Genomic DNA, 14,106 nt, shown 5'->3' on the forward strand with positions numbered 1-14,106 from the left:
AATGTTTAAAGTCTAGGTTTTATAATAAAATTGGTAGCTGCGAAGATATAATTTATAACATTATTGACAGGATAATGTGGCCATTTTGTTTTTATTTACCAATTTTAGGATTGAGCCAGAAGTGTCAAACGAGTGGATTGTGAAGAAGGATTTGTGGTTGTAGATGATATGAATAAGATTGACTCTACTTAAAATTAAAGAAAGAATTATAAAGGGTAAAAACATGTCCAGGCATTGACTGCTAACCCACAACTAAAACTCTGATACTGTTAATTCTGCGAAAGAGATCAATCGTTTTGTCGTTGTATCGCGGTCTGTTTCCATTTGATAATATTAGCGGCTCTTTGTTGTTTCATTGCTGTCCGTCACCACAGGGTGGCGTCCCAGCTTCAAGTACTACAACAAGTGGGTGTCTCTTGCCGGGGCCATCCTGTGCTGTGTGGTGATGTTCGTCATCAACTGGTGGGCGGCTCTGGTCACTCTGCTCATCGTTCTCGCTCTCTACATCTTCGTCAGCTACAAGAAACCTGGTGAGAACTTCATCATCGCACATTTTATCTTTGCTAGCCGATAGCTAGATTGTAAAGTTCCCTATGGTGTAGTTCCTCCAATGGCCACTAGATGGCTGCCAAGAAAAGTCACACTGTATTGAAGTCAATAGGAAACCTGCATTCTCTCTAATGTCCACCAGGGGGCGACTCCTCTGGTTGTATAGAAGTCTATGAGAAAATGACTCTACTTCTCTCTTGATTTATTACCTCAGTAAACATTGTAAACATGAGTTTATGTCTCAATCTCTAGTTTCAAGTCTTCTTCAATACAGCATGATGTTCATTTAGTACATTATGGTCCATTTAGAGTCACACAGACCATAAAGCAGGGGATGCTTTAGGGCGGGGCTACACGGTGATTGACAGGTCGACACCAGAGACGTATACGGCGTCTCTACGTCACTCCTCCTCAGGAGGGAAACGCATGAAAAATAAGGAGCAACTTTTCGTAAGACATCATACGAACCGTTGTGTGAGGATTCATCATTTGTGGCAGATAACTGACCCTCTAAATAAGGTCTGCATCGCTGATACAGATCCAGTATTTCACAATCAAACACCAACGAAAGGGAGACAAGTCACACATTTATGTTGGTAACAACTGCTCCAACCTATTCTACTCCGTCCTGCTCTGCTGCCTTTGTTTATTCCACGACACACTCGTCACTTCATCTCCACAGCTATAACTATGTGTGTGTGTGTGTGTGTGTGTGTGTGTGTGTGTGTGTGTGTGTGTGTGTGTGTGTGTGTGTGTGTGTGTGTGTGTGTGTGTGTGTGTGTGTGTGTGTGTTTCCTGTTAGATGTGAACTGGGGTTCGTCCACTCAGGCTCTGATCTACAACCAGGCTCTGACTCACTGTGTGAACCTCACCGGCGTCGAGGACCACGTCAAAAACTTCAGGTCAGCTCGAGGGGTTAGATCTGGGCTCCTTATTATTATACTGACCTAAATAATGCACAATATGATCTCCATATTCATTAAATATGCTTCAAACTCTGGCACTTAAACACACCGGAATCACTTTACCTTACATGTTGTTAAGAAAAATCACAGATTGTTTAGTAAAAAACAAATTCACAAATAATCTTCAATAATTAGGTTTATAAAACCTAACATTTGGTGGAGCTAATATTAACAGATTACGTTAGCAGGGGGCGGGGCTTAGCCAAGGATCAATTAATCCCACCACTGTCACTTTAACTTGTCATTTTTGTCTCTAAATGCTTTTGTACAGCTTTGTTTTTTATTCTTGATTTAGTTTTATACACCCATGTTCCTCTGGGGATTAATTTAGCTTTGTCTTATCTTAATATTATAGAAAAGAGCTTTTCAAAGTAAATGTAGAACTCTGAAAAAAGGCTTTTTACAGATTTTGGATTAAAATCGAACGGTAAAACTTCTAAAATAAATTTCGCCAGAGTTTCCACCCTGTGATTTCCATCGAACACAAAACTGACAGTTCGATTTCATGACGTAAGCGTGTATAATGTTTCCAGGCCGCAGTGTTTGGTGTTGGCTGGTTATCCAAACTCTCGTCCCGCTCTGCTGCAGCTGGTTCATTCTTTCACCAAGAACGTCGGCCTCATGGTCTGCGCCCACGTCAGGACGGTACGTAGGGAGGAACGTCGGCCCGTGTGGCGTTCAGGACCGTCTTCACATCGCTGAGCGTCCGTCTCTCTCTTCCGTTCCAGGTGACCCGTCGGCCCAACTTGAAGGAGTTGTCTCAGGAACACGCCCGCTGTCAGCGCTGGCTCAATAAGAAACGCCTGAAGGCCTTTTACACCCACGTGTTCTCTGACAACCTGAGGCACGGGGCGCAGTTCCTCATGCAGGTATGAACGCCTACGTTAAACTCTGCATTTCTCCTTGTTCATTTTTCACACTATGTTCTATCGTATGTATAATCCTCCCACCCTTGTTCTCCGGTGTTCAGGCTGTGGGTTTGGGCCGTCTGAAGCCCAACACGTTGGTCATGGGTTTCAAGAACAACTGGAGTGACGGAGACATGCGAGATGTGGAGATCTACATCAACACGATACAGTAAGGACGGATGAGACTTCTGTTTTTGACCCAAACACAGCTGAAGTGTTAGTATTTAGTGTCTGCAGACAGAGAGCTACGGTGTTCTACGGTGAACAAAAGAAGCGACTCAAAAAGTGTTTTACGATATTTTAAAAGAGCTACAGCTAGCTCCGTAAATATGTTGCGCACTCAGAGATGACGAGAAATCAACGAGTGGAGAATAAAGAAGAACAACTGTCTGTACCGTCGTTAAAATCAAATCAATCTCAAGGACTTATTTTCTTGGTTGGATAAACGGACATCGTTCCTGTGAAACAGATTTCAGGACAGTAAAGTTTGATGTTCTGTGTTCCAGCGACGCCTTCGACCTGCAGTTCGGAGTGGTGATCCTTCGTCTGCAGGACGGACTGGATGTCTCTCACATCCAGGGACAAGGTACAGATGTCTTCCTCATGCATGTCTGTCCGTCTGTGCAGCATGCTGATGGACTGTCTCTGTCTCCTGTTTGTCCCTGCAGACGAAATCCTGTCGTCACACGAGAAGCCCCCGGCTGGCGGTCAGGAGGTGGTGGTCTCCGTCATTCTGACCAAAGACTCCGACTCTGATTCCTCTCCTTCTAAAACCACCAGCAGCCAGAGCAGCCCGCTCATCATGAGAGGTACAGTCACCAAGAACGATACAACATGTTATGCTGTTTCTGCTGTTTGCTGTTCTGTTGTAAATAAGTCTGTTATCGGATGTGGTGCTTGTGTAATCCTGGATAAATAAAGGTTCATTATCATGTCATGCGATTATCATGTCATGTGATTATCATGTCATGCCATTATCATGTCATGCGATTATCATGTCATGCGATTATCATGTCATGTGATTATCCTGTAATGTGATTATCCTGTAATGCGATTATCATGTCATGCCATTATCATGTCATGCGATTATCATATCATGTGATTATCCTGTAATGCGATTATCATGTCATGCCATTATCATGTCATGCGATTATCATGGCATGCGATTAACATGTCATGCGATTATCATGTCACGCGATTATCCTGTCACGCGATTATCATGTCACGCGATTATCATGTCACGCGATTATCATGTCACGTGATTATCATGTCACGTGATTATCATGTCACGCGATTATCATGTCACGCGATTATCATGTCAGGCGATTATCATGTCACGCGATTATCATGTCACGCGATTATCATGTCACGCGATTATCCTGTCATGTGATTATCCTGTCATGTGATTATCATGTCATGTGATTATCCTGTCATGTGATTATCATGTCATGTGATTATCATGTCATGTGATTATCCTGTCATGTGATTATCATGTCATGTGATTATCATGTCATGTGATTATCCTGTCATGTGATTATCATGTCATGTGTTTATCCTGTCATGTGATTATCCTGTCATGCGATTATCATGTCATGCGATTATCATGTCATGCGATTATCATGTCATGCGATTATCATGTCATGCGATTATCCTGTCATGTGATTATCATGTCATGTGATTATCATGTCATGTGATTATCATGTCATGCGATTATCATGTCATGCGATTATCATGTCATGTGATTATCCTGTCATGTGATTATCATGTCATGTGATTATCATGTCATGTGATTATCCTGTCATGTGATTATCATGTCATGCGATTATCATGTCATGCGATTATCCTGTCATGCGATTATCCTGTAATGCGATTATCATGTCATGTGATTATCATGTCATGCGATTATCATGTCATGCGATTATCCTGTCATGCGATTATCCTGTCATGCAATTATCCTGTCATGCGATTATCCTGTCATGTGATTATCCTGTCATGTGATTATCATGTCATGTGATTATTATCTCATGTGATCTCCAGCTACAGAGACCAAGTCTCCTCTGAGTCTGGCCGACCAGCGTCTGCTGGAGACGAGCCAGCAGTTCAAGAAGAAACAGGGCAAAGGAACCATCGACGTCTGGTGGCTGTTTGATGATGGAGGCCAGTTTTTTTTTTTTTTTTCATTCAATTCATTAATTAGTATTGTTACTAATTATGTATTATTATTATTATTTAGGAACAGTATTTATTCATTATTATTATTTCAATCTTTATTTAATTCAGGTAGATCATTGAGAGTAAGCTCTCAATCACAATGATATAATTATTATTATAATTAATATATTCAACGAATTTCCCCCTGGGGATGAATAAAGTTTATATCTATCTATCTATCTATCTATCTATCTATCTGTCTGTCTGTCTGTCTGTCTGTCTGTCTGTCTGTCTGTCTGTCTGTCTGTCTGTCTGTCTGTCTGTCTGTCTGTCTGTCTATCTATCTATCTGTCTGTCTGTCTGTCTGTCTGTCTGTCTGTCTGTCTGTCTGTCTGTCTGTCTGTCTATCTATCTATCTATCTATCTATCTATCTATTTGTGATCACATTACAGCAGCAGTTCACACAATCATCTTTAGTTGTACACGTTCACAGAATGAATCATCAATGAATGATATGGATATTATCAAACATGAGAACATAAGAGAGTACATCGCAGCAGACAGTTCCTCCAGAGAGCAGGAGGATGAGTGTGTGTTTGTGTCTGCAGGTCTGACTCTGCTGATCCCCTTCCTGCTGACCAACCGGAGCAAATGGGGCGACTGCAGGATCCGCGTCTTCATCGGCGGGAAGATCAACCGCATCGACCACGACCGCCGAGCGTGAGTCCAACGAGCCGTCACCGTGTCTGCTCTTCACACACACACTGAGCATTCTGTAGGGTGATCAATGTGTGTGTATGTGTGTCCCATCAGCATGGCCACGCTGCTCAGCAGGTTCAGGATCGACTACTCTGACATCCACGTCCTCGGAGACATCAACACCAAACCCAAGAAACACGAGTACGACCTCTGACCTCTGAGTCTTCCTCTGCTCTGCTATAAGCTGTTGTTATAACAGACAGCTGCTAACGCTCTGTGTGGTTGTGCAGCAAGCTGAGCTTCAAGGAGCTCATCGAGCCGTACAGGCTGAAGGAGGATGACATGGAGCAGGAGGCTGCAGAGAGGCTGAAGGCCCAGGAGCCCTGGAGGATCACCGACAACGAGCTGGAGCTCTACAGGGCCAAGGTCCGCCCCCCCCCCACACACACACACATCAACTCTGACCAATCACGGTGCTCCGCTGTGACGATACAACCCTGTTGTCTTTGACTTTCAGAACAACCGTCAGATCCGACTGAACGAGCTACTGAAGGAACACTCGAGCGCGGCGAAGCTCATCGTCATGTAAGAACCTTCAGCAGAGCTCGTCTGCTTCATCATCAGCGTCACACTTCTGCTTCACGTCTTCACGGAGAACTAATCAAACTCTCACGTTCAGATTCTTTATTTAAGTAAAGTACTAACAGCTCTGAAAAACTGCTGCGTGTAAAATGTTCCTTCTGTTTATTAATGTATGATCAGGAAAATGTAGCTTATGTATTAAAACTGTGACTATTATATTATACTATTAAATATTCTATACTTGTTTTGAGATACTGAGTCATAATTTTGATAAAGTTTCATTGATTAAATGCGTCTCGTATATTCTGTGGTCCTTCTCAGGAGCATGCCTCTGGCCAGGAAGGGCACGGTGTCCAGCGCCCTCTACATGTGCTGGCTGGAGACTCTGTCCAAAGACGCCCCCCCTCTGCTGCTGGTCCGGGGAAACCACCAGAGTGTCCTCACCTTCTACTCCTAACACGCACACACACGCACACACACACACACACACACACGTACGCACTTTGTCTGGAAAACGGTCCCCACCAGTGCAACGACACACAGCGCAATACCCCCTCCCACCACCAGGTCACACACAAAGTAGGAAAAATCAACTCTATGGGGTCCAAAAACTGCACCAGGCATGTCAGCAGGCTGTATTCTATTGATTGCAATGCTCGTGCCTGTGGGGACAAGGGGTCGGTCCCCACTGCAAAAATTGGTCCCCATGGGGTGAGTGATATGTCAGGTTATGGACCCTACTAGGATAGAAAAACGCGCACACACACACACACACACACACACATAGATCTGATTCTGTGTTTCTATCCGGCTTCATTTGAGTCTCATTAACAAATTAAACATTTAAAACATCTGTTTCTTTTGTCTCCAACAATAACCGGCTGTATATTATTTGTCTTCTGTGTGTTTTTATTGTGAACTTCGGTAAATATTAACTTATTTTATTGTTTATATCTTTTGATGAAATCATGATTTCAGAATGTTTGCTGGTATTCAGGTGACTGTGGAAGCGGTCGAGTAGCAATACAAACTGTAACAGTTATTTTGTACATTATTTTATTAAAATATTAACAAAAGCGCATGTTTCTGTCGCGTCTGCTTCAAGTCCATGGTAGTCCATGTTTATGGTAATGAAGTACATTTACTACAGTTATGAGGTACTTTACTTGACGATATCTATTTTGTTCTACTTTATATTTACTTCACCACATTTATCTGACAGCTTTAGTTACTTTTCACCTTCACAATAAATAATGTTTTATGAACTAGTTTACATTATAAAGTCATTAAAATGAGCTGTGTGTGTGTGTGTGTAGGTGTGTGTGTGTGTGCAGAATGCACCACACTGTAGGAGGAGGTAGCCTGCAGGCTGCGTTCAGCAGCATTGATGGCAGGAAGCGTAAAAAAGTGCTGCAAAGTCAGTGCAAAGTGCAAAATATGCTGCATTCAGAGGCTCCTTGGAAAATGCACCATCTTCACCCAAAAATGTGATGGACAGATTGACCGTTAAAAAACAAATGTATAACTGATTATAATAACACAATAAACATAATATAATGCTTTAAAAAGTGAATATATATATATATATATATATATGTGCTGGGCAACGATTACACATTTCAATCGTTGCCCAGCACGAGAATAAATATGCGATGAATCCACGTTAATATATGTATATTTATATATGTAACATCTCCAATGACTAACAACAAAACCTCTACAAGAAGGAAAGAGGCTGACAATAAATACAAAAATAAAACAAGACTACAAGTTAAAAATAACAAAAACAAACAAATGTATAGCCGACACCTTCGCTGACTTTATGGCAGTTTTGCCAAAAAAAAACAAAAAAAAGTTTCATATTATCGCTGCTAACGCTCAGAAATACGACGATTTACGGGGATAATGAAGGCATCAAGGTTGTTTACTGCGTCGCTGTTGCTCTTGAACGCAGCTCGTCACCGTTTATTCAACACAACAGACACACACTGCCTCCCGGACGGAAGAGACACGAGCAGAGCTGCACAGCGAGGTGACACTCTTTATACATTTCATTATTATTATTGTTATTTAAACTTTGATGTTGCGTTCTGACCGCAGTCACGAACAAAGACGGTGAAGTAATTTCCAGGAAATAGACGGAGCCCGAGAGTCTCCGTTTAACCTGTACACAGATACACTCTGACGTCACGTTGATATCCAGCCGTGCCATAATAACAGTCCCAACGCTTTACATGCGTTAACTGGCTATAAACTACTGCTACATGTTGACCCTGAACGCACCACAGTCAATCTGAATAATATCAGATCTGACTTCTGTCAGACATGTTGAATCATTATGGAAATATTTAAACCGAGAAACACGTGAGATTTAAGCCGTTACATGTAAACTGCGATTTCCTAACGTTTGATTTTTAGTGGGCGTAACCCCAGAGATTGATTGACAGCTGTCTGCGCCAATAAGAGGAGGGAGACAAATATATCATAAAAAGTTACAGAGTCCACTTTTCTAATCAGGAGAAATAGAGGTCTACACAACTTAAACAATAATATTAATAATAAAAACCTACGTTCAAAACTGAGGAAACACTGAGCTCATGCAATTCAAACATGTAAAAACATAATTAAAAAAGCTGATAAAATACAGTGTATTGAGACAACGTGCAGTTTGTGTTGTGTTGCAGCTTTACGCTAAACGTCCCCTCATCATTAACCTGCACTCACAGCCCATAATGACAAAGCAAGAACAGGAGTTTAGAAACTATTGTCATAAAAAGTACAAAAAATAAATAAATATAAACATTCAGAGCCTGAACTCCGTGTTCCTGCTGCAGCGTTCAGTCCATCAGGTGATACTGATGTTCAGCACCTTTCAAACTAATCAAAGAAATACAATGAAGTTAAAATACTATTTGTAGAGCACAGTTCATACAGACCACGGAGCTCAGAGTGCCGTACTTTTAAAAACAAATAAATAAAATAAAAGAGGTACGAAGAAAGCATGTTGGCGCTTAAAGAACTTCAACAGATGAATAAGAAACATTTCTACATTTAAATGGAGAATAAAGAAGCTGTGCTTCAGAGTTGGTTCCCTGAGAGAACGTGATGAGTTCATAGAAGCAGGTGTGTGAGCGGCTCCACATCACCTCCACTCAGTAGAATTGATCACAGCTGGACTCCAATCGAGAGAAATCAGACTCACCTGATAAATATGTAAATGTGATGTTTCAGTATTTTATTTTCATTTGCAAACATTTCTAAAATCCTGTTTTTGCACCAAATGTGAGCTTTTAATTGTAGATTCTTTAATTAATTAATTGTAAACTCCTCCAAGGTTCCTAAAAAGACCCAAATATCATTTAACGAGATGAAATGAGTCATTCAGCTTTACTTTATTATCTTTGTTTTATTATCATCAACAATAGACTTTTTTCAAATCCTTCACATTTGTAGTTTTAAACACTTTAGAATGACTGAATATAAAAAGCTTGATCACACCTCCCTCCCAGTGTTTCTGTCTCTGATCACGTATTTACGGCAGGTTCACTTCCAGGATGACGAGCCTCCAGCTGAGTGCGCAGGAGGAGGCGGTGGAGAGGTTCCTGGACGCGGCGGCCCGAGGAGACCTGGTCCAGGTGTCCACGCTGCTGTCCCACGTCCCCTCGCTCATCAACCGGTCGGGACACAGCGGCTGGACGGCGCTGATGCTCGCCGCTCGCAACGGACACTGCGACGTGGTGGAGGCGCTGCTGTCGCACGGGTACAGAGAGCAGCAGTAAAGCAGCTAAAACGTGACTTCAATGCACCTTTAAAGTGTTTGATTTAGCACCTTAAAGCTGCAGCAATAGGTTTCCGGCCACTAGAGGGCAGAAGAAGACTTTCAGGCCACATTTCGAACTCCGTTTGTTGGACCAGTTTGATTCGAATGTTTTATTTGCTAAATCTCTTCTCTGTTTTTGATCTTTGGAGCTGCGACAAGTTCTCCGTGAACAGCTCCTCGCAGAGCGCCTACGATATCGCCACGTTCTGGGGCCACCGGCACGTCTCCAACCTGCTGGGCCGGACGGACGACGGCTGCCAGCGCGTCCTGCCGGGCTCCGACCTCCGCCAGCAGGAGAACTACTTCAGCAGAGAGACGCTGGACCGGCTGAGCGCCAAGAGGACCGACAAGGTCTGGCTGGAGGACCGACGGAGCGACCCGGACACGGTCTACCTCCTGTTCTCCAACCTCAGCCCCGTGGTCAGCGGCCCGCGGGAGGACGCCGGGGTACGAGTGCATGCTGATGTTCTGCTGCGCACATTTCAAATGAATTTGTTCCAAAGCCTCTCAGGTATTAGCAGCACAGACGCTACAAGCAGAATATTCTCACCACTGAGAGTGACTCTCAGATATTTAACATACGAACAGAAGGAAACACACCGAACCCCAAAAGCCACCGCGGGAATGAAAAAGCATGTTTTCTTTCAACAATCGGCAAAACTAAACTTTTTATCAAAGCCAGAAGCTGTAAAAAACGAGAGGAGAGGCTGGAGACGTGTGACTAGTTCCGTGTGTTTAGCATGTAGAGCCTTTTAAACAATGGTTACACGTGTGTGTTTGAGTTCCCTCCACTTCAAGACATAACTGTTCTGTTTCTATAGAGCAGCAGGACTTTATAGTGCAGTGAAGTTCAAAGCCATGGAGAGAAAAACAACGCCGCCAAACCGTTTGGAGTTCAGAGGTTTGAACCCAAATACACAAAAACTAAAGTCCAAATGCTGATACCAACATTCTGACCTCAAGGTCCGCTTGTTAGTTTCATCCACAGCTTTCAGCCGTCGGTCAAGTCGTTCAACAGTTATGCAAAGGCCTGTTCGTAACAGTAAAGTGTCACATCGTCTGCGTAGAGGAGTAGACTTGTGTTCGTATTAAATGAAAAATAAAAGTAAGACACTGGAAGCACCCAGTGTTTGAAATGCGTCGGAGAGGTCCGGCCTGGATCGCTGGTGGTCAGTCTGACTTTTTCACATCAGAGATTGAAGTAGTTTTCTAACGCTCGTCATTCTGACTCTTAACAGGCTGAGCTTAAGCTGTGTCGGTTCAGATACGAGGCAGTGGAAGACCTTCTCCAGAAACCTGCCACTGTGCTCATCTTCCTGGGAGTGGAGAAGAGGAAGAAGCCCTCCTCTTCCTCCTCTCAGACAGCGGACGGTGTCCAGGAGCCTCCCGCCTGGTTTGCCATCAACACCGACGAGGACGCCGCCGAACTCCTTCAACGCTGCCGAGAGAAGAGCTGCTGCTTCCCGAAGACGCCCGACAGAGACCTGCTGAAGCTCAGCGAGGAAGAGGCGGGTGAGGAGGAAGCATCGTCGCTCTCCACTGAAACGATGGAGTTCATATGACTCCTCCCATGTTTGATTGAATATCCTAACGCCGCGTCTCTCTGTGCCGCAGGAGTTGTGGCTCAGGCTCGCTCGGTGCTGGCCTGGCACAGCCGCTACAGCTTCTGTCCCACGTGCGGCAGCAGCACCGGGCTGGAGGACGGAGGATACAAGAGGAGCTGCCGGAACTCCGGCTGCAGGAGCCTGAAGGGGGTCCACAACACCTGCTATCCACGAGTCGGTACGGAGCTCCAGAGCCTTCCTCGCCGATCTGCTGTTGATCAGTGCTGTCCACACAGAGGCTGAGTCCACCGGAGGACGGCCGGCATTGCACGAATAAGACAAAAAGAAATGGTGACGTCCACCCGAAACATGTAATCGCAGTCGCCGTCGTGAAGCAGCGCGATGTTCTGGACGGATGTCAAATCGGAGAACTTTTTACAGATCGGCCCGTTTAAATGTGAAAATAATCAAAACGCATTAAAATCAACTTCAAAACGTTCCGTAATAAAACACACACATGTATGTGATGTAAGTATCAACGTTACAGTTGCTGCTAGAACAGACTTGACTTCATGTATCTGTGGACGTGTGTCTTCAGACCCAGTGGTCATCATGCTGGTGATCCACCCCGATGGAAACCAGTGTTTACTGGGGAGGAAGAAGATCTTTCCAGTCGCCATGTTCTCCTGTCTGGCCGGATTCATAGAGCCTGGTAACACACACACACACACACACACACACACACACACACACAGACACACACACACACACACAGAACCCGGGCCTCACCTGGAGCTCCTCCTGCTCCTGCAGGGGAGACGATGGAGGAGGCGGTGAGGAGGGAGGTGGAGGAGGAGAGCGGGGTGAAGGTGGGGCCGGTGCAGTACGTCTCCTGCCAGCCGTGGCCGATGCCCTCCAACCTCATGATCGGCTGCCTCGCCGTCGCCGTGTCGACCGCCATCAAAGTGGACGAAGACGAGATCGAGGAAGCTCGGTGGTTCTCACGGCAACAGGTACAAACAACAGAAACCAATAATGATGACGACGGCGATTACAGCATCAATGACGTCATCGTTCAGAAGTGACCGTGGTCATTTTCTTAAAACAAGTCGCACTTACTGGACGTTTTCCTGAGCTTCCAACCGTCTCAAAATCAAAATAAAACAGGTTTTAAACACATGCCGAGTGTTTGAACGTTTCTTCTTCTCTAGGTCATCGACTCGTTCGGAGGAACCCGTCCAGCCTTCACCGTCCCCCCCAGACAGACCATCGCCCACCAGCTCATCAGACACTGGATCGGCATGAACTCCAACCTCTGACCTGAGACGGTCACACGGGTCCTTTAAGAACAGCCACAGCCAGCAGCAGATGTCCGAGGGAATGCCGGGTTCTCCAGACGGAGGCCGACGCGCTGCTTTAACGTGGTTCACAGTCACCGTTACGGCCACGTGGTTGAGATGCTGGCTGCTGTGTGGAGCGGCACGTAGTGCAGATGTGACAACAACACACTCGTACTGGACTCCAGATCTCAGGTTAGAAGTTACACGTGGGAACTTGTAGTGCGACGATTACTCCCCCCAAAAAGACAAAGTTAAGATGAATCTAAACGTTCAGGAATAAATGGAGCCAGTGCAGACGTTTAGGTTATAATACCAGATAAATGCAGAAAGATTGAATCTGTAAATGAGACAGAAACAGCAATACTGTGATATTAAACTGTTGTAAACGTCAGAATCACGTCAATCTCACACTCAGTCATCTTCATTTATTAAATGTATCCACAAGATAAGATGAACTGACTGATAATCAAATCAAGCAGGATTTCCCCTCGTCAATATCTGCCGTGATGGATGACCATCATTACGTCAAAATCGACAAAATGGCCGACACTTGGCGCTGATGATTGATGCACGATGAATGTCTATGAACTGGAAATATTAAATTGTTGAATAAAACTAATTCTCGGTGTCTGTGGCATCGCTCTGTCTCACACGTTACTGCTGTGAACGGATGTAAAACATGCTGAATATTCAACAATCTTCTTTGCATGATTTATTCCTGCAGTTGAAATAGCGTGTAGATGAAGACGGTAACCACAGCAACAGAGAGCCTCTTAAACTGGGAGACCAGCCTTTCCAAAGAGTCAGTTTCAATGATAAACAAAAGCATTTGATACTCTGCAGCTCAAACCATTGCACAGCGAAGCACATTATTTACAGTTGCGTAGATATTCTCTGCGCAGAGAGCATCGCACCAACATCCCAGATGGGACCCTCAGCTGATCCCACCAAAGAGAACCCTTCTCCAGCCCGCCCCTTTTATCCATCTTACTTCCTATTGGCTCACTTCAGCAGTCTCCTCCTCCTCGCAGGACCCTCGCACGGGTGTGATCTGTAAATGCCTGTCTAGAAATCTCGCTTTCCCTTGGCTAAATACATTCAATGTCTTTTATGGCTGAACACTTCTATGATAAACATTCTACATGAACATAAGGATATAACGTTGCTACAAATACGAAGACACACTTCTAACTACAAATCACTACAAAATCCAAAACACTCCTACAATTATGAATCTTCTAATTATGTATTCCAAAACACTTCCAATTATGATTTCTTAATTATGAATCATGGAACAACTCTATTATAATTTCTTAAAACACACTTCTAAACCTATATTTCCGACACGCTCCATCATGAACATCCCGATCCCTGAAAATGCATCTGGAGGAGCTCTGAGCGAGGAAACACCGGAGTGTCCTTTACATCAACAAAGGCACGACGTGTGTGTGTGTGTGTGTGTGTGTGTGTGTGTGTGTGTGTGTGTGTGTGTGTGTGTGTGTGTGTGTGTGTGTGTGTGTGTGTGTGTGTGATAAAATAGTTTGTGA

The 14,106-nt window shown here is 44.2% G+C and overlaps 2 protein-coding genes across 3 annotated transcripts in view; both read left to right on the top strand.

The window, feature by feature from the left end:
* The window catches only part of LOC306778058 (solute carrier family 12 member 2), a 17,049-nt gene extending 10,148 nt beyond the window's left edge, over positions 1 to 6,901 (top strand). Inside the window, exons 14-26 of the mRNA XM_079269416.1 lie at positions 375 to 530; positions 1,352 to 1,451; positions 2,048 to 2,159; positions 2,243 to 2,383; positions 2,485 to 2,591; positions 2,929 to 3,008; positions 3,091 to 3,231; positions 4,460 to 4,579; positions 5,183 to 5,294; positions 5,388 to 5,474; positions 5,564 to 5,699; positions 5,791 to 5,858; positions 6,177 to 6,901. Coding sequence (XP_079125542.1) covers positions 375 to 530; positions 1,352 to 1,451; positions 2,048 to 2,159; positions 2,243 to 2,383; positions 2,485 to 2,591; positions 2,929 to 3,008; positions 3,091 to 3,231; positions 4,460 to 4,579; positions 5,183 to 5,294; positions 5,388 to 5,474; positions 5,564 to 5,699; positions 5,791 to 5,858; positions 6,177 to 6,312 — 1,496 coding nt within the window. The 3' untranslated portion in view covers positions 6,313 to 6,901. The remainder of the gene's footprint in view (positions 1 to 374; positions 531 to 1,351; positions 1,452 to 2,047; positions 2,160 to 2,242; positions 2,384 to 2,484; positions 2,592 to 2,928; positions 3,009 to 3,090; positions 3,232 to 4,459; positions 4,580 to 5,182; positions 5,295 to 5,387; positions 5,475 to 5,563; positions 5,700 to 5,790; positions 5,859 to 6,176) is intronic.
* Positions 6,902 to 7,845: 944 nt separating this feature from the next.
* Positions 7,846 to 13,689, top strand: nudt12 (nudix (nucleoside diphosphate linked moiety X)-type motif 12). 2 transcript variants are annotated; one of them, XM_079269462.1, is made up of 8 exons: positions 7,846 to 7,887; positions 9,397 to 9,615; positions 9,825 to 10,122; positions 10,914 to 11,187; positions 11,290 to 11,457; positions 11,818 to 11,931; positions 12,033 to 12,232; positions 12,431 to 13,689. In XM_079269462.1, exons 2-8 carry the CDS (start codon positions 9,410 to 9,412, stop codon positions 12,536 to 12,538), a joined length of 1,368 nt encoding a protein of 455 aa, XP_079125588.1. In that variant the 5' UTR covers positions 7,846 to 7,887; positions 9,397 to 9,409; the 3' UTR covers positions 12,539 to 13,689. The 2 variants fall into 2 exon arrangements, with proteins under 2 accessions (XP_079125588.1, XP_079125589.1); XM_079269463.1 differs by having other exon boundaries at positions 7,862 to 7,887; positions 9,409 to 9,615.
* The last annotated feature ends 417 nt before the right edge of the window (positions 13,690 to 14,106 follow it).

Source organism: Melanostigma gelatinosum, assembly GCF_949748355.1.
Source record: "Melanostigma gelatinosum genome assembly, chromosome: 6".
NCBI lineage: Eukaryota > Metazoa > Chordata > Actinopteri > Perciformes > Zoarcidae > Melanostigma > Melanostigma gelatinosum.

Bases quoted from the DNA above. Each gene is read 5' to 3' on its own strand.
- nudt12 (XM_079269462.1), top strand. From the start codon at position 9,410: ATGACGAGCCTCCAGCTGAGTGCGCAGGAGGAGGCGGTGGAGAGGTTC. The intron at 10,123-10,913 runs GTACGAGTGCAT...GACTCTTAACAG, and splicing joins GCCCGCGGGAGGACGCCGGG to GCTGAGCTTAAGCTGTGTCG. The intron at 11,188-11,289 runs GTGAGGAGGAAG...TCTGTGCCGCAG, and splicing joins GCTCAGCGAGGAAGAGGCGG to GAGTTGTGGCTCAGGCTCGC.